The 19,493-nt window shown below is 36.2% G+C and overlaps 2 protein-coding genes across 4 annotated transcripts; both read right to left on the reverse strand.

Moving 5' to 3' along the window:
* Positions 1 to 1,284: 1,284 nt before the first annotated feature.
* On the reverse strand, positions 1,285 to 15,065 carry tmem222a (transmembrane protein 222a). 3 transcript variants are annotated; one of them, NM_001013316.3, is made up of 6 exons: positions 14,878 to 15,065; positions 11,709 to 11,793; positions 11,592 to 11,623; positions 11,084 to 11,180; positions 9,077 to 9,207; positions 1,285 to 3,888 (listed from the first exon to the last, which is right to left on the reverse strand). In NM_001013316.3, the coding sequence occupies exons 1-6, from the start codon at positions 14,994 to 14,996 to the stop codon at positions 3,801 to 3,803; spliced, it is 552 nt and encodes a 183-aa protein (NP_001013334.2). In that variant the 5' UTR covers positions 14,997 to 15,065; the 3' UTR covers positions 1,285 to 3,800. The 3 variants fall into 3 exon arrangements, 1 of the variants encoding a protein (NP_001013334.2); XR_015510436.1 differs by lacking the exon at positions 1,285 to 3,888 and adding an exon at positions 5,848 to 6,067 and having other exon boundaries at positions 7,098 to 9,207; positions 14,878 to 15,004; XR_015510435.1 differs by lacking the exon at positions 1,285 to 3,888 and adding an exon at positions 5,881 to 8,728 and having other exon boundaries at positions 8,774 to 9,207; positions 14,878 to 15,004.
* A 1,464-nt stretch (positions 15,066 to 16,529) lies between these two features.
* LOC147840472 (uncharacterized) lies at positions 16,530 to 19,114 on the reverse strand. Its single transcript, XM_087288266.1, has 2 exons — positions 17,952 to 19,114; positions 16,530 to 17,446 (listed from the first exon to the last, which is right to left on the reverse strand). The coding sequence occupies exons 1-2, from the start codon at positions 18,320 to 18,322 to the stop codon at positions 17,233 to 17,235; spliced, it is 585 nt and encodes a 194-aa protein (XP_087144392.1). The 5' UTR covers positions 18,323 to 19,114; the 3' UTR covers positions 16,530 to 17,232.
* Positions 19,115 to 19,493: the final 379 nt, after the last annotated feature.

A 19,493-nucleotide genomic window follows, 5' to 3' on the forward strand; every position in this document is an offset into this window, starting at 1 on the left:
TCATTCTCACCCTCCTTTACTGAGATATTTCACTTTAAAGACAGGAAAAAGGTCTTATTCTTTGCCATAAAAGTGACGTTACTGAACATAAACACAGGAGCCTGATAAAAATGCTAATTTTAGTGGAACATTTCAGACGGCATTTCGAGGTTTCTGCATCTGCATATATATATACTGTATTTTTTTACAGATACTGGGAAGAAACTTAAAGGCACAGTTCACCCAAAAACTGTGAATTTACTAACTATTTACACGCCATCAAGTAGTTCCAAACTTTAGTTTCTTTCTTCTGTTGAACACAATAGGAGTTATTCTGAAAAACGGTTGCAGCTACTGGCATCCATAGTAGAAAAAACTAATATTATGGAAGTCAATGGGTGCAGGTTTTTAACATTCTTCAAAATATCTTCTATTGTGTTAAACAGAAAAAAAAACTCAAACAGGTTTGATATGATGACAGAATTTTCCTTTAGGGGTGAACCGTGTCTTAAAGTCATGATGCTGCACTTGAAGAATATAATATTTTCTTTCATTTGTCATGCATGAACCTCCCAAACATATGCTTTCAAAAACACTGGTAACTCGACATTTCCATTAAAATATTGGAGTTACTTTCATAAAAAATAAATTAATAAAAACATTTATTATCTTCTCCTAGTTAATTCATTTTTACTTCGCCTTATTCTCTGATTTATCAGGAGTCGCCACAGCGGAATGAACCGCCACTTATTCCAGCAAATGTTTTACACACAATGGATGCCCTTCCCACTGCAACCCAGTACTGGAAAACACTCATACACTACGGACAATTTTAGCTCACCCAATTCCCCTATAGCGCATGTGTTAGGACTGTGGGAGCACCCGGAGGAAACCCACGCCAACACTGGGAGACCATGCAAACTCCACACAGAAACACCAACTGACCCAGCTGGGACTCGAACCAGAGACCTTCTTGCTGTGAGGCCACAGTGCTAACCACTGAGTCACAGTGCCGCCCTATTTCAAACTAAATTGGGTAAAATATGGACAAGCACGAATGTTGGGTTATAATTGGTCCTATGAAATTAACTTCAATATTGTTAAGCAAGTGGTTGGATTTTGTCAATAATTTAACCAAAACTGGTTTGCAATAACCCAGAATATTTTAGGGCGTTAAAACATTATTAACATCAAACCCGGCCCAAATGAAGAAGAAGATGAAGAAAAAAAAAAGTTTTGCAAGATTGTAATCTACTTTTAACTTTCCCCAACTCTGGTCTATTAAATAAAGAGGGCAAACTGACATCATGGATATACGTTTGTATTTGGTCATAAAATATAAATGAAGACATAAAAATCAAAAGGAATGAACCAAATGTAGAAACTCCCAATAAAAGAGCACGATATAAACATCCTGTAAACATCCTGAAACAGATTAAACACAAGGAAAACAAAAACACGAAGGGGATTTCCATGCTTACATTCAAAAAACACTGGGCTGTTTAACACAATGCTGGGTCAAATATGGACAAACCCAAATGTAGTGTTTAAAAATTGTCATTTGAGTTTAATAAATTGACTCAATGTTGGGTCAAATTTGAAAAACAAAAACAAAAGTAGTGTTAAAATAATGTAAATTCACTAAAAACAAATTAACCCAACATAGGGTCAAATATAGACAAAAACAACTGTTGAGTTAAAAAGTGTCATTTAAATAATTCAATATATCAACTTAAATTCTGATCAAATAAGGACAAACCCAATCACTGCGCTTGTCATTTAAATTTAATTAAATTGACCCACAATTGGGTCAAATATAAAGAAACCCAATTGTTGAGATAAAATGTGTAATTATAATTTAATTAACAAATCCCATGTTAGGTGGAATATAGACAGACCCAACTATTGAGTTTTAAAAGTGTCATTTAAATTACAGTCAATAAATTAACCCAACGTTGAGTCAAATATAGAGAAACACAACTGCTGAGTTAAAAAGTGTCATTTAAACTAAATTAAATAAATTCAATGTTGGGTCAAATATGAACAAACCCAACTATTGAGTTTTAAAATAGTAATTTAAATTTAATTAATTAAATTGACCCAGAGTTGGGCCAAATATAGACGGACCCAACTATAACGTTTTCAAAGTGTAATTTAAATTTAATACAATAAATTAACCCAATGTTGAGTTAAATATGGACAAACACAACTGCTGAGTTTTAAAAGTGTCATTTAAATTTAATTCAATAAATTAACCCAATGTTGGGTCAAATATAGACAGACCCAACCACTGAGTTAAAAAGTGTCATTTAAATTTAATTAAATAAATTCAATGTTGCATGGGTCAAATATGAACAAACTCAACTATTGAGTTTTAAAACTGTAATTTAAATTTAATTAATTAAATTGACCAAACGTCTAGCCAAATATAGACAGACCCAACTATATTGAGTTTTAAAATTGTATTTAAATTTAATTAAATAAATTCAATGTTCGGTTAAATATGAACAAGCTCAACCATTAAGTGTCAACCAAAAAGTGTCATTTAAATAGAATTAATTAAATTGACCCAGCATTGGGTCAAATATAGACAGACTCAGCCATTGTGTTTAAAAATTTTACTTATTTTTAAATTGACCCACTGTTGGGTCAAATATAGACAGACACAACCACTGAGTTAAAAAGTGTCATTTAAATTGAATTAATAAACTCAATGTTGGGTCAAATATAGAGAAACCCAACTATTGAGTTTTAAAATTGTAATTTAAATTTAATTAATTGAATTGACCCAATGTTGGGCCAAATATGGACAGACCAAACTATATTGAGTTTTAAAAGTGTAATTTAAATATAATTCAATAAATTAACTCAACATTGAGTTAAATATGGACAAACACAACTGCCGAGTTAAAAAGTGTCATTTAAATTGAACTAAATAAATTCAATGTTGGGTCAAATATGAACAAACTCAACCATTAAGTGTCAACCAAAAAGTGTCATTTAAATAGAATTAATTAAATTGACCCAGCGTTGGGTCAAATATAGACTGACACAACCATTGTGTTTAAAAAGTGTCATTTAAATTGACTCAACATTGGGTCAAATATAGACAAACCCAACTATTGAGTTTTAAAATTGTAATTTAAATTTAATTAATTAAATTGACCCAACGTTGGGCCAAATATAGACTGACCCAATTATTGAGTTTTCAAGGTGTAATTTAAATATAATTCAATAAATTAACCCAAATTTGAGTTAAATATGGACAAACACAACTGCTGAGTTAAAAAGTGTCATTTAAATTTAATTAAATTGACCCAACACTGGGAAAACCCAACCACTGAGTTTAAAAAGTGTCATTTATATTTAAACAATAAATAAACACAACCTTGGGTCAAATATGCTGAATTATTTTAACTGAATTAAAACTGCTCTTTTTTTTAACCCAACAGTTGGGTTGGTCCATATCTGACCAAACATTGTGTTAAAACAACCCATCATATTTCAGAGTGCACACTTCTTCGAATGCAGCTCATCTCGATGGGAAGCGTTTCTTCACTGTAAGCCACTGATATTCTGCATGTGTGATATGATGATATCTCCTGTTGAAGCTCCTGTAATGTAAAGCGTCCCCGTAATTCACATATGTACACACAATCTGCGAGTCGTGAGGTGTGGAGCGCTCTCTGTAATTCCAGCAGATTCACATTTGATTGAGTTTTACAGCCGTGACTCTTGCTAATCCTGAGTTTGGGTTAATCCTGTGCAGCATCTCTCAGTGTTTGATGCTCCTGTCGGCGCCGTTTCCCAGCATGCATCAGTCACCGCAGGTTGACGGCAAGGGCGATGGTGACGATGACCCCACAAATCATCAGGAAAGGCAGCCAGGTCTTCAGAAACCCCACGAAGCTGCAGGACAACAGGAAACACACACACACACACCTTCAAATAATCGATCTGAGCAGCGTGTAGATTTAAAGAGAGAGCTCTGTTTGAGTTTATGGCTTTAGCGTGGAAATAGCAATGTGTGTATTCACATTAGTGACATCCTCAATGTTGAACTGGGATTAAGTTTGACCGCAGATGAAGATTCCTACCATAAGGTTGATCTTTTTTTGCATGTGTTTTTAGCATCTGTATAGAGCAGGCATGTCCAAACTCGGTCCTGGAGGGCCGGTGTCCTGCAAAGTTTAGTTCCAACCCCAATCAGACACACCTGGGCTAGCTAATCAAGCTCTAACCCGGCTAAGAAACATCCTTGCAGGTGTGTTGAGGCAAGTTGGAGCTAAAATCTGCAGGACACCGGCTCTCCAGGACCGAGTTTGGACATCCCTGGTATAGAGCATCCGGAAAGTATTGATAGCGCTTCACTTTTTCCACATTTGTTTATGTTACAGCCTTATTCCAAAATGGATAAACTTTATTTATTTCCTGAACATTCTACACACAATCCCCCATAATGACAATGTGAAGAAAGAGTTTTTAAAATTGTTGTAAATTTATTAAAAATAAAAAGCTGTAAAGTACATCAGTATTCACAGCCTTTGCTCAATACTCTGTTGATGTACCTTTGGCAGTGATTACAGCCTCAAGTCTTTCTGAATATGATGCCACAAGCTCTGCACAGCTGTCTTTGTGGATTTTTGCCCATTCCTCTTAAGCTCTATCAGGTCAGATGGGAAGGGACGGTGTTCAGCCATTTTCAGATCTCTCCAGAGATGTTCAATAGGATTTAGATCTGGGCTCTGGCTGGGCCACTCAAGGACATTCAGTGAGTTGTTGTTGTGCCACTCCATTGATATGTTGGTGGTGTGCTTTGGGTCATTGTCCTGCTGGAAGATGAAGCGTCGCCCAGGGCCGGAGTGGGACTCCTTTTCAGCCCTGGAGTTTCAAGCCTCAGACCGGCCCACCTCAGTTCACGACTGACTATATTAAAATAAGGTCATTTCCAAATCAGTTTCTAATTACACTATCACGTCTTTTTTTGAGAAAACAGCTGCTTTAGAACTTCAAATGTTCAACAACCCTAACAGTATTATATGTCTTAACAATAAAAATGAAAACAATAAGTTACTCTAACGAGGATCGAACCCGGGTCCGCGGCGTCTTAATCTATCGTGCTAACCACAGGACCACAATAACTGTGATCAGAGAGGAGACAAAACTGCGTTTTATAATCATTAAAATAGATGAAAAGAGAAGAGTTGTGGTAAAATAATGAATAAAAAGGCTGTGGTCAAGTAAATAAATAAATTTAAAAAGTGTGACTGCTGAGAGCAACAGATTCTGCAGCTAGGGACACTGGCCCTCGCGGCCAAAAAACGGACCGGCCCACCGGGAATTCTCCCGGTCCTCCCGATTAGCCAATCCGGGCCTGGCGTCGCCCCAGTCTGAGGTGGAGAGCACTCTTGTGCAGGTCTTCATTCAGGATGTCTCTGTACATCGCTGCATTCATCTTTCCCTCTATCCTGACTAGTCTTCCAGTTCCTGCTGCTGAAACACATCCCCACAGCATGATGCCAACACCACCATGCTTCACTGTAGGGATGCTGTTAGCCTGCTGATGAGCGCTGCCTGCTGTTCTCCACACGTAACGCCTGGCGTTCACTCCATACAGTTCAGTTTGAGTCTCATCAGAGCAGAGAGTTTAGTTTCTGATGCTCTGAGAGTCCTTCAGATGGCAAACTCCCGGTGAGAGTGTCTTCCGTCTGGCCACTCAACCATACAGGCCTGATTGGTGGATTGCTGCACAGATGGTTGCAACCGAAGGAAACCCACGCCAACACAGGGAGAACATGCAAACTCCACATAGAAATGCCAACTGACCTAGCTGGGACTCGAACCAGCGACCTACTTGCTGTGAGAACAGTGTTATTTTACATGCATTTTTTATTTCTCTTTGCTATTTAGGCTTATTGGAACCTAGTTAGAATAAAAATCTAAATATCATCTTTTGATATGATAAATTTCGAAGCTAAAACCGTATATTGTGCAGCCCTACCCTTGACCCTACTATGTTAGCCAATGGGCTGCTTTCTCAGAATATTTCACTTTTTGTTCAACAGAAAGAAACTCAGAGACTATAGACCTTTTTCTTGGAACGCAAAATTACCCATGATGCTTTGCGTGTATGTGCAAGGAGAATGCGAAGAACTTCCGGTCGGCAGCTGATGCGTGTAAACAGTCACATTTGGACAGCTTTGAAACGATAGTTTTAATCTATTTTACCTGCTTTTATCCTCTTTATCTAATCCTGTTGTCCATCAGCAGCATCTCCTGGACTGATCATTTACAGAAATGTGATCTAATAGGATGGAAAACAGCTGCTGTGAAGCGTTTTCCCCTCGTTGTCAGACGGCATCTTCTGCAGTTTAAATGAAGCCTCGTCATCGCTAAAGTCAACATTTTCTCTTTATTTCAAATATATAACCAGCCCAAACTAATGTAGTTCAGCAAAATGTTTGACACACACACGTAGCCTGTCCTGTGCCACTGACACACTGATTTAATAACTGTGACAAAGTGAAAATATAGACTAGTGTCTTTTCCAAATGACAGAAAAACACAAACCGTGGTAAACACAACACACAAAATAAAATACAAACAGCTCGCGATTAGAATGAACAGCAGATCAGCAGCAGAGGATCAATAACAGACTTTTATTGCTCATTTTTGTAAATTGCACGACTTTTATACCTGTTAAGTTTCATGCCAGTACTCTGGTTTGCTCTCTCTCTCTCTCTCTCTCTCTGTGTGTGTGTGTGTGTGTGTGTGTGTGTGTGTGTGTGTGTGTGTTAAAGAGCTGCTGAGCTAACAGGCCGGGAACGCACACACACAAACACTGTATTTCTGCCGGCAGACACGTGAACTAGGAGAACGTTTTTCTCGTATTTCTATCTCGCTTGAACCACATGTGACAGATTATAACGGCTTTAACAGACACACAAGTTGTGTGTCACAAAAACGCTCTGTTATCCATTAAAAACGTCATTGAAACCCATTTTCAGAGCGCAAATTATCAGTTGTACACGCTGTAAACGGAAGTTTTTAGCATTCTACCGGAAGACGCTGGTCAGTATGGCGCCCTCCATGCAGCAGCCATGAAAAAGGTCTATAACTGTAAACTCTAAACATGTACAACCACTTGAGTGTGAGGAAATGAGGAAATGTTATATTTAGGTGAACTAGCCCTTTAATTTCTCACCCTAATGTCTCTGCTGACACCGCTGCAGCTTTAAAGTGCTGAAATCGGAGCAGAATCTTACACTCAGTCCTACTATCCATCTTTTCCTCCCAGAACCCCCGCATGTGTGTGTGTGCTGGCGTGCTCTACCGCCAGATCCCACCGGAACACACACACATGCTGCTATAAATCATTGAGTCAGAGGTAAGGACACACTGACTCCTGCATCCTCCGGCACCGTCACCGTTTATTCTTAACCATGATTATTCTCACAGTTCATCGCACGCACTAACAGACCTATAAACATCTGTCATTTATATTTAAAGGACACCATTTATGCTCCTTTTATAAGACGTAACATGTGTCTCTGTTGGCTCTACAGTGTGTGTTTCAGTTTGAGCTGAGAATATCACGCAGATAATGTTCTCCAGCTCTCTGAAACTGACCCTCCCAGGCTTTAATCCTAATTGTATATAAATATAGTAGGTCTTGTTATAAATGAAGTATCTGAGCACTTGATTACTTTATAAAAATTCAGTTGCCCTCAGACTCTTTAATCATGCAGCATAACCTTCACACCCCACTCAAAACAACTTACTTCACATCCGGTCACATGGTATGCCTTTAGGGCGGAGCTATCAGTTCTTTAAGTCTGAGCATCTGTAATTTAGGGCGGAGCTATCAGTTCTTTAAGTCTGAGCATCTGTAATTTAGGGCGGAGCTATCAGTTCTTAAGTCTGAGCATCTGTAATTTAGGGCGGAGCTAACAGTTTTTTTAGGATGGAGCTATCTGTCCTTTAGGATGGAGATATCAGTCTTTAGGGTGGGGCTTTCAGTGCATTAAGGTAGGGCTATCATTCCTTTTAGAGAGGGCCTGTCAGTCATTTAGGGCGGGGCTATCAGTGTATTAGGGTGGAGCTACCAATCCTTTAGAGAGGGGCAATTAGTCCTTCAGGGTGGGGCTATCAATCCTTTAGGGTGGAGCTATCAGACCTTGAAGGAGGGGCTATCAGTCATTTAGGGAGGGGCTATCAGTGCATTAGGGTGGAGCTATCAATCTTTTAGGGAGGGCCAATCAGTCTTTTAGGGAGGGGCTATTAGTCCTTCAGGGTGGGGCTATCAATGCTTTAGGGTGGAGCTATCAGACCTTAAAGGAGGGGCTATCAGTCATTTAGGGAGGGGCTATCAGTGCATTAGGGTGGAGCTATCAATTCAGTCACGTTCAGTCCTTTAGAGAGGGACTTTTAGTCCTTTAGGGTGTGGCTATCAATCCTTTATGGCTACAAATCTTTTAGGGTGGAGATATTAGTCTGTAAGGGAGCAGCTATCAGTCCTATGGGGTGAAGTTATCAGTCCTTTAGGATAGAGCTACCAGTCTTTTAGGGTGGATCTATCAGATCTTTAGGGAGGGGCTATTAGTCCTTTAGGGTGGAGCTATCAGTTCTTTAGGGAGGGGCTACCAGTCCTTAAGGGAGGGGCTATCAGTCCTTTAGGGTATAGTTATCAGCCCTTTAGGGTAGAGGTATCAGTCTTTTAGGGTGTAGCTTTCGGTCCTTTAGATAGGAGCTATCAGTCTTTTGAAGTAGAGCTATCAGATCTTCAGGATGGAGCTATCAGTCTTTTAGGGAGGGGTTACCAGTGCATTAGGGACGGCCTACCAGTCTTTTAAGGCGGGGCTATCAGTCGTAAAGGACTGGTAGGCTGTCCCTAAAGGACTGATAGCGGGGCTATCAGGGTGTGTCTTTTCATCTTTCCACAATCCAATCGGTTCCCAAAGTATGAAATCATGCACTGCCCTACATTTTATTCTCATTCTGAATATTCTCATGTTTTCGATGTACATCACGAGTTCACGACAGAGGGGAAAAGGGTCAACGTTAGCATGTGTTTGATGGCTTGTGTACTGTCTCTGACCTGACGTGTTTGCTGTGGATGAGGAAGCGCAGGCACAGGTTAGCCATGTTCCAGGATGAGCTGTTGTTGTAGCGCATCAGATTCAGAGCCATGGCCACATGAGAGTGACAGTTATCACAACACAGATTGTGCTGTAAAACAACAACACAACAACAGCGGTTAACATCAAGCAAACCAAAACAACAACACACCGATGACCAAATCCAAACACACTAAAACTAAAGGCACTTCAGGCGTAAATGAATGTGCCTGTGCTTTTGGATAAGGAATTCTTAATGATCTAAAAAAATTATCAGCCCAAGGCACTCGAAAAATCTGCTGTTTTTGACAAGGCTATTACTTAAAACTATCTAAAATAATAGCCATGTCAATAAAGGCTTTTAAAGTTTTTTCTTTTACTTATTTTTTGAGTGCCTTGGACTGATTATTTTATGTAAACACACAGATTAATCAGACAAAGAAGTGTGTATTAATAATAATCTTTGGTCTAAAATAAAAATTTTGTTTTTTGAACTGTTGTATAAAATCAATATTACCCCAACAAGACTCTGACCCCTTTTAACATCTCAGCTATAGTTAGACTGATAATTTAATATAATATAATATAAAATAATATAATGTAAAATAATATAATATAAAATAATATAATATAATATAATATAATATAATATAATATAATATAATATAATATAACATAACATAATATAATATAATATAATATAATATAATATAATATAATATAATATAAAATAATACAATATAATATAATATAATATAATATAATATAAAATAATACAATATAATATAATATAATATAATATAATATAAAATAATACAATATAATATAATATAATATAATATACTATAATATAATATAAAATAATACAATATAATATAATATAATACAATATAATATTATACAAAATAATATAATATAATATAAAATAATATAATATAATATAATACAATATAATATAATATAAAATAATACAATATAATACAATATAATATAATATAATATAATATTATATTATACAAAATAATATAATATAATATAAAATAATATAATATAATATAATATAAAATAATATAATAAAAAATAATATAATATAAAATAATATAATATAAAATAATATAATATAATATAAAATAATATAATATAAAATAATATAATATAATATAATAAAAAATATATAATATAAAATAATATAAAATAATATAATACAATATAAAATAATATAATATCTTTGGTCTAAAATTAAAATTTAGTTTTTTGAACTGTTGTATAAAATCAATATTACCCCAACAAGACTCTGACCCCTTTTAACATCTCAGCTATAGTTAGACTGATAATATAAAATAATATAATATAATAAAATATAAAATAATATAATATAATAAAAATAATATAATATAATATAAAATAATACAATATAATATAATATAATATAAAATAATATAATATAATATAAAATAATATAATATAAAATAATATAATATAATATAATATAAAATAATATAATATAATATAAAATAATATAATATAAAATAATATAATATAATATAAAATAATATAATATAAAATAATATAATATAAAATAATATAATATAATATAAAATATAATATAAAATAATATAATATAATATAATATAATATAATATAATATAATATAATATAAAATAAAATAATATAATATAAAATAATATAATATAAAATATTATAATATAAAATAATATAATATAATATAATACAATATAATATAATATAATATAATATAATATAAGACTGATATTTTGTACAGATAATATTTAGTTTTTAGCAAGCGTTTAATAATTTTGCTCCAAGAAAAATGCTTGATTATTCAAAAGTGCAGCACATTTCCTACAGGTCAATATTATCCATCAGTGTGCTTATAGTTTTAAACTAATACAATATCAGCGGTTGATGAATATTGGTGCATTTCTAATTTCTCATATTTCTGTCAGATATTCCTGCAGATAGCTCACCATTCTGTTCTTGTATTCCTCCGACGCTTCATGTACGGCCACATCCCAGGCGTTTGCTCCACCACCATACACTTTGTTCTTATCCAGCTTCCAGTATCTACAACAACAAGCATTCAAACGCACACATTACACATCAATAACGTCATCTTTAAAACTATATTTCATCTCGTATGTGCAGATTAGGGGTGAGGATACATAGAGAATTACACATTTATTTTAAACTTTAATTCAAAGTTATTTGTACAGTTCACTACACATAAACTACGGCCAGTGTAGTTGATCAGTTCCCCTATAGCACATGTGTTTAGACTGTGGGGGAAACAGGAGCACCCGGAGGAAACCCACGCCAACACGTGGAGAACATGCAAACTCCACACAGAAACACACACTGACCCAGCCGGGACTCAAACCAGAGACCACATTTTCTTTTATTTATTAATAATGAATAACAATGATTGCTTCAAAATAGGACTCTCTGGGTCGACCATATTTGATTTATTTTACTCACTTGGTTGGTTTCCCGAAGGCCATGTTGTCCTCCTGTGTACAGCAGAGATGAGAGACGTGAATAAGATGAACCAGTGCTGATGAGTAAAGACAGAATGAGCAGATGTAGGAGACTCACTGAGACGAAGTACGGTCCTGCGAAATCCCGGATCACCCCGGCGGAGCTGCAGATGCCCATGTGGCCAATGAAGGGCAAGAACCAGCTGACAACACACAACAATAATCAACACAACACAATACAACAATCAACAACACAACACAAGAATACAATACAATAATCAACAACACAAAACAATACAACAAATCAACAACACAACACAATACAACAATCAACAACACAACACAATACAACACAAGAATACAATACAATAATCAACAACACAAAACAATACAACAAATCAACAACACAACACAATACAACAAATCAACAACACAACACAATACAACACAAGAATACAATAATCAACACAACACAATACAACACAAGAATACAATACAATAATCAACACAACACAATACAATAATCAACACAAGTATACAACAATCAACACAACAATCAACAACACAACACAATACAATTATCAATGCAACAATACAACAATCAACACAACACAACAATCAACAACACAACACAATACAACACAAGAATCAACACAACACAATACAATAATCAACACAAGTATACAACAATCAACACAACAATCAACAACACAACACAATACAACACAAGAATACAATACAATAATCAACAACATAACACAATACAACAATCAACAACACAACACAATACAATAATCAACACAAGAATACAATACAATAATCAACACAACACAAAACAATACAACAAATCAACAACACAACACAACACAATACAACACAAGAATACAATACAATAATCAACAACATAACACAATACAATAATCAACACAAGAATACAATACAATAATCAACACAACACAATACAACAATCAACAACACAACACAATACAACACAAGAATACAATACAATAATCAACAACATAACACAATACAACAATCAACAACACAACACAATACAATAATCAACACAAGAATACAATACAATAATCAACACAACACAAAACAATACAACAAATCAACAACACAACACAACACAATACAACACAAGAATACAATACAATAATCAACAACATATAACAATACAATAATCAACACAAGAATACAATACAATAATCAACACAACACAATACAACAATCAACAACACAACACAATACAATTATCAATGCAACAATACAACAATCAACACAACACAACAATCAACAACACAACACAATACAACACAAGAATACAATACAATAATCAACACAACACAATACAACAATCAACAACACAACACAATACAACAATCAACACAAGTATACAACAATCAACACAACACAACAATCAACAACACAACACAATAAAACACAAGAATACAATACAATAATCAACACAACACAACACAACAATCAACAACACAACACAATACAACACAAGAATACAATACAATAATCAACACAACACAACACAACACATCAACAACACAATACAATACAACACAAGAATACAATACAATAATCAACACAACACAACACAACAATCAACAACACAACACAATACAATAATCAACACAACACAACAACCAACAACACAACACAATACAACACAAGAATACAATACAATAATCAACACAACACAATACAACAATCAACAACATAACACAATACAATTATCAACGCAACAATACAACAATCAACACACCACAACAGTCTACACAACACCACAACAATCAACACAACACAACAACAATCAACACAACACAACAATTAACACAACAATCAACCCAACAACAACACAATACAACATAAAAATACAAAATCAACACAACAATACAACAATCAACACAACAATCAACAAAACACCACAGCAGTCAACACAACACAACAATCAACACAACACAATAATACAACAATCATCACAACAACAAAACAATAAAAAAAACACAACAATCAACACAACAGTCAACACAACACAACAGTCAACACATCACTCAACACAACACAACAATACAATACAATAATCAACAACAATACAAGAATGAATGCAACAATACAACAATCAACACAACACAACAGTCAACACAACACAACACAAGAATACAATAATCAACACAACAATGCAATAATGAATGCAACAATAAAGCAATCAACACAACACAACAATACAACAATCAACACAACACAATAACAGAGCAGTCAACACAACACAACACAACAATCAACACAACACAAGAATACAACAATCAACACAACAATAAACAAAATTTAATAATAAACAACACCGTAACTAACACAACACCACAATAATAAACACAACACAACAATACAAAACCCAAGAACACTGTTCACCATCATCATCAGAGCAACACCACAGACGCTGATGGGGAATGTGTGTGTGTGTGTGTGTGTCTGAGAAAGCACATTTGAGAGAGTGTAAGTGTATGAGTGTGTGAGAGTATATGTTTGTGACTGTGTGTATGTGTATAAGTGTGTGTGTGTATATATGTCTATATGAGAAACTTTGTTGGTGAGTGACTGTGTATATGTTTGTGTGAGCGTAAGAGAGGGTGAGGGTGTGTGCACCTGTCTAATACTGTGTGTTTATGTGTGTTAGAGAGTATATTTGTCTATGACTGAGTGTGTTTATATGGATGTTTGAGACTGTGTGGACGTTTATCAGTGTGTGTGCGTGTATGTGTGAGCACATCTGAGACTGTAAGTGTATTATTGTCTGTATGTTTATGAGTGTGTGAGAGTATATATATATATATATATATATATATATATATATATATATATATATATATATATATATATATTTGTGACTGTATGTGTATGTGTTTATAAGTGTTTGTGTGTGTGTGTGTGTGAGAGAGAAAGAGAGAGAGAGAAAGAAAGATGTGTGTTTGTGTGTGTGTGTGTGTGTGTGAGAGAGAGAAAGAAAGATGTGTGTGTGTGTGTGTGATGTGTATGACGGAAAGGGTATATAATAAGTAGGTTTTACTATATAAAATACATAATGCCTATGAAGAGGCCCATCAATCATGTAAAGCAATACGTGTGTGTGTGTTTGTGACAGAGAGAGAAATAGAAAGAGAAAGCGTGTGTGTGTGTGTTTGGATTATACGAGCTCGCTCTCATCATTATGACAGACGGACACGTATTCGTTAAAGCGCGTGTACGCCACAACGGCTCGGTTGGTTACTCACGTCAGTACCGGGATCGGTGTCCAGACGATACAGTGCGGGTACCGGCTCATTTCTCTGTCAATTTTCTCGAAACCGCCGTGGTAGTGCTTCATGGTGTCAATCTCGCTTACATCCGCCATCACAGAGTGCGCGCTGACGTCATGACGCCCGCACACGCGCCGCCGGAAAAAGCCGAGCGCTAGCCGAACACAGCCAATGGTATAATAGCAGGTTTAATTAACATATAATTTTACAGAAAAAAAGAAAGGAATACTATTATCATTATATGTACTTTACCTGTTGTTATTGATTTTCTTTTACTATTCATAGAACAATTTGGCTAGTATTCCGATAAGAAGAATGCAAGAGGTAACGTTAAATGTCACATGTCTTGGAAAATAATGCCTATAATTGATCATTTCTGTAAACACTGCCACATTTAATTAAAGTTATTATATCACTTATAAAATGGTGTGTATTTTTAAAGCATTGATTTTTTTATGTATGCATTTTTAAAGAAATGGTTGTGTGTGTTCAAGAGAAAGCACACTTAAATGCATTGTGATGGCTAAATAAGATTAAAAGCAGATTTGTTTTGGCAGGATTAAAGCATGCACACACAGATGTAATGTTAAGGAAATGTAGAGCAGCTTCATTGATCTGTATGCTGTGTTTGTGTCACAGTAATTGATCTGAAGTCAGTGTAAAAGTGGAGCACAGGTGTGCAGTGAGCATTTATGAGGGATGTGCTCCAGATTATTCCAGTAGCGCAAGCAGTCACTAATGTACTGATGAACATGACTATATAGTGAACATCACACAGGATGCATCATGTGCAGATTGTTCATTCTAATTCGATTTGATTTAATTTACAGATTTAAAAAATACAGAGTACCTTTACAGTCAGCTTTATCATCAACTCTGTTTATCATCAACTCTGTTACATCAACTCTTTTATGTCTCTTTTACTTTGCTACAGTAAGCTTTGTTTATTGTCAACTCTGTTACCATCAGCTCTATCGTCAACTCTGTTGCATAAACTCTTTTACCGTCATCTTTTTTGATTATTATTAACTCTGTTACCGTCATCTTTGTTTATCGTCAACTCTGTTACGTCAACACTGTTATATCAACTCTTTTACAGACAACTTTGTTTATTGTCAACTCTGTTTATCGTCAACTGTGTTACCGTCAGCTTTGTTTATTGTCAACTCTGTTTATCATCAACTCTGCTACAGTTAGCTTTGTTTATGGTCAACTCTGCTACATGAACTCTGTTACTGTCGACTCTTATCGTCCATTCTATTTGTCAATTCTATTACTGTCAACTTTGTTTATCGCCAACTCAGTTAATCGTCAACTTTGCTACTGTCAACTCTGCTACATCAACTCTACCATCAACTCTGTTATCGTCAGCTCTGTTATCGTCAACTCTGTTATCGTCAGCTCTGTTATCATCAACTCTGTTACCGAACTCTGTTATCGTCAGCTCTGTTACCGAACTCTGTTTTGGTCAGCTCTGTTACCGAACTCTGTTATCGTCAGCTCTGTTACCAAACTCTGTTATCGTCAGCTCTGTTACCAAACTCTGTTATCGTCAGCTCTGTTATCGTCAGCTCTGTTACCAAACTCTGTTATCGTCAGCTCTGTTATCGTCAACTCTGTTACCGAACTCTGTTATCGTCAGCTCTGTTATCGTCAGCTCTGTTATCGTCAGCTCTGTTATCGTCAGCTCTGTTATCGTCAACTCTGTTATCGTCAACTCTGTTACCGAACTCTGTTATTGTCAGCTCTGTTATCGTCAACTCTGTTACCGAACTCTGTTATCGTCAGTCTTGTTATCGTTAACTCTGTTATCGTCAGCTCTGTTATCGTCAACTCTGTTATCATCAACTCTGTTACCGAACTCTGTTATCGTCAGCTCTGTTATCGTCAATTCTGTTATCGAACTCTGTTATCGTCAACTCTGTTATCGTCAACTCTGTTATCGTCAGCTCTGTTATCGTCAACTCTGTTATCGTCAGCTCTGTTATCGTCAACTCTGTTATCGTCAGCTCTGTTATCGTCAACTCTGTTATCGTCAACTCTGTTATCGTCAACTCTGTTATCGTCAGCTCTGTTATCGTCAACTCTGTTACCGAACTCTGTTATCGTCAGCTCTGTTATTGTCAACTCTGTTATCGTCAACTCTGTTATCGTCAGCTCTGTTATTGTCAACTCTGTTATCGTCAACTCTGTTATCGTCAGCTCTGTTATCGTCAGCTCTGTTATCGTCAACTCTGTTATCGTCAACTCTGTTACCGAACTCTGTTATCGTCAACTCTGTTATCGTCAACTCTGTTATCGTCAGCTCTGTTATCGTCAACTCTGTTATCGTCAGCTGTTATCGTCAACTCTGTTATCGTCAGCTCTGTTATCGTCAACTCTGTTATCGTCAACTTTGTTATCGTCAACTCTGTTATTGTCAACTCTGTTATCGTCAGCTCTGTTATCCTCAGCTCTGTTATCGTCAACTCTGTTATCGTCAACTCTGTTATCGTCAACTCTGTTATCGTCAACTCTGTTATCGTCAGCTCTGTTATCGTCAACTCTGTTACCGAACTCTGTTATCGTCAGCTCTGTTATCGTCTGTTATCGTCAACTCTGTTATCGTCAGCTCTGTTATCGTCAGCTCTGTTATCGTCAACTCTGTTATCGTCAACTCTGTTATCGTCAGCTCTGTTATCGTCAGCTCTGTTATCGTCAGCTCTGTTATCCTCAGCTCTGTTATCGTCAACTCTGTTATAGTCAGCTCTGTTATCGTCAACTCTGTTATCGTCAGCTCTGCTATCGTCAGCTCTGCTATCGTCAGCTCTGTTATCGTCAACTCTGTTACCGAACTCTGTTATCGTCAACTCTGTTATCGTCAACTCTGTTATCGTCAGCTCTGTTATCCTCAGCTCTGTTATCGTCAACTCTGTTATCGTCAACTCTGTTATCGTCAACTCTGTTATCAACTCTGTTATCGTCAACTCTGTTATCGTCAGCTCTGTTATCGTCAACTCTGTTACCGAACTCTGTTATCGTCAGCTCTGTTATCGTCTGTTATCGTCAACTCTGTTATCGTCAGCTCTGTTATCGTCAACTCTGTTATCGTCAGCTCTGTTATCGTCAGCTCTGTTATCGTCAACTCTGTTATCGTCAACTCTGTTATCGTCAACTCTGTTATCGTCAACTCTGTTATCGTCAACTCTGTTATCGTCAGCTCTGTTATCCTCAGCTCTGTTATCGTCAACTCTGTTATCGTCAACTCTGTTATCGTCAACTCTGTTATCGTCAGCTCTGTTATCGTCAACTCTGTTATCGTCAACTCTGTTATCGTCAGCTCTGTTATCCTCAGCTCTGTTATCGTCAGCTCTGTTATCGTCAGCTCTGTTATCGTCAACTCTGTTATCGTCAACTCTGCTATCGTCAGCTCTGTTATCATCAGCTCTGTTACCGAACTCTGTTATCGTCAACTCTGTTATCGTCAACTCTGTTATCGTCAACTTTGTTACCGTTAACTGTTACCTTCAACTCTTTTTCTCAATTAATGGAAAATGCCTGAAATGTACCTGGAAGGAGTCTTAAACATGTACAGTACACATTTTACAGCAGTATGTTATTGTGAACGCAGCCGTGGCCTGGTCTTCCTCCGCTCAGTGCCCTAGATGTGCGCCATACTCTACTCATTAGTGTATGTGGGTCACGTCACGGGTTTCCTCCTGTGTTTGTGGCACAACACGACAGCAAATGAATTACACACACAGTGAAAAACAAACTATTCAGCAAAAGCAGACTCTGACAAACTGTGTGCAGAGAAAGTGAATGTAGAAGCTTTATCACAGCTGCGCTCTGGGATTCAGATCTGCGTAAGCTCACAGCAGCCAATCAGATCACAGCCAATCAACTCACAGTAGCCAACCAGCTGCCAGGAGCACTGTTTCCCAGGAAACAACCTCTTCTGTGCACCAGGGTTGATTGAAATATTAAAAATACACAAACAAAGTAATTCTGTTATGAAATATTTTTAACAATTGAAAATGTCTGTTTTATAGGACACGGTTTCCATGAGTCTTAAATTGGTTTTCATTCAATTAAAGCCTAAAAAAGGGTTCAAATCAAAGCAACAAGTCTTAAAATGATATGATCATAGCGCTAACTATCATGAGGAAATCTTTCTTTATGTGTTTATTCCAGCCCGATATCATGAGGAAGCATAGCTATTTTACGTCTTGTCAGAAAAGTAGCTAATTAGTGAAATTTCATACAATTTAATTCAGATGTAAACACACAATGTACGAGTGTCAGGGAGCCACTAGCAATGTGAAAATATGCAAAATTATGACTAACACTTTTGAATTCCGGAAGCATGCACTGCACAAGTCAGTGGCGCCATCTAGTGGCGGAGTTCAAAATGCCTAAAAATTACAACTGCAATTTTTGAAGTAACTCAAATCATTCAGCGGAGTGATATAGAGCTGTAATGCGCTCAGAATCTGCCGGAACTACTTTAGCTGTGCCTTTATCTGACAATAACCAAACTCATCCATCTATCCATCCATCTATCTCTCCATCCATCCATTGTTCTCTCTCTATCTATCTGTTCGTCCGTCCAT

The sequence above is a fragment of the Danio rerio genome, chromosome 16 (assembly GCF_052040795.2).
Source record: "Danio rerio strain M-AB ecotype USA chromosome 16, GRCz13ab, whole genome shotgun sequence".
Lineage (NCBI taxonomy): Eukaryota > Metazoa > Chordata > Actinopteri > Cypriniformes > Danionidae > Danio > Danio rerio.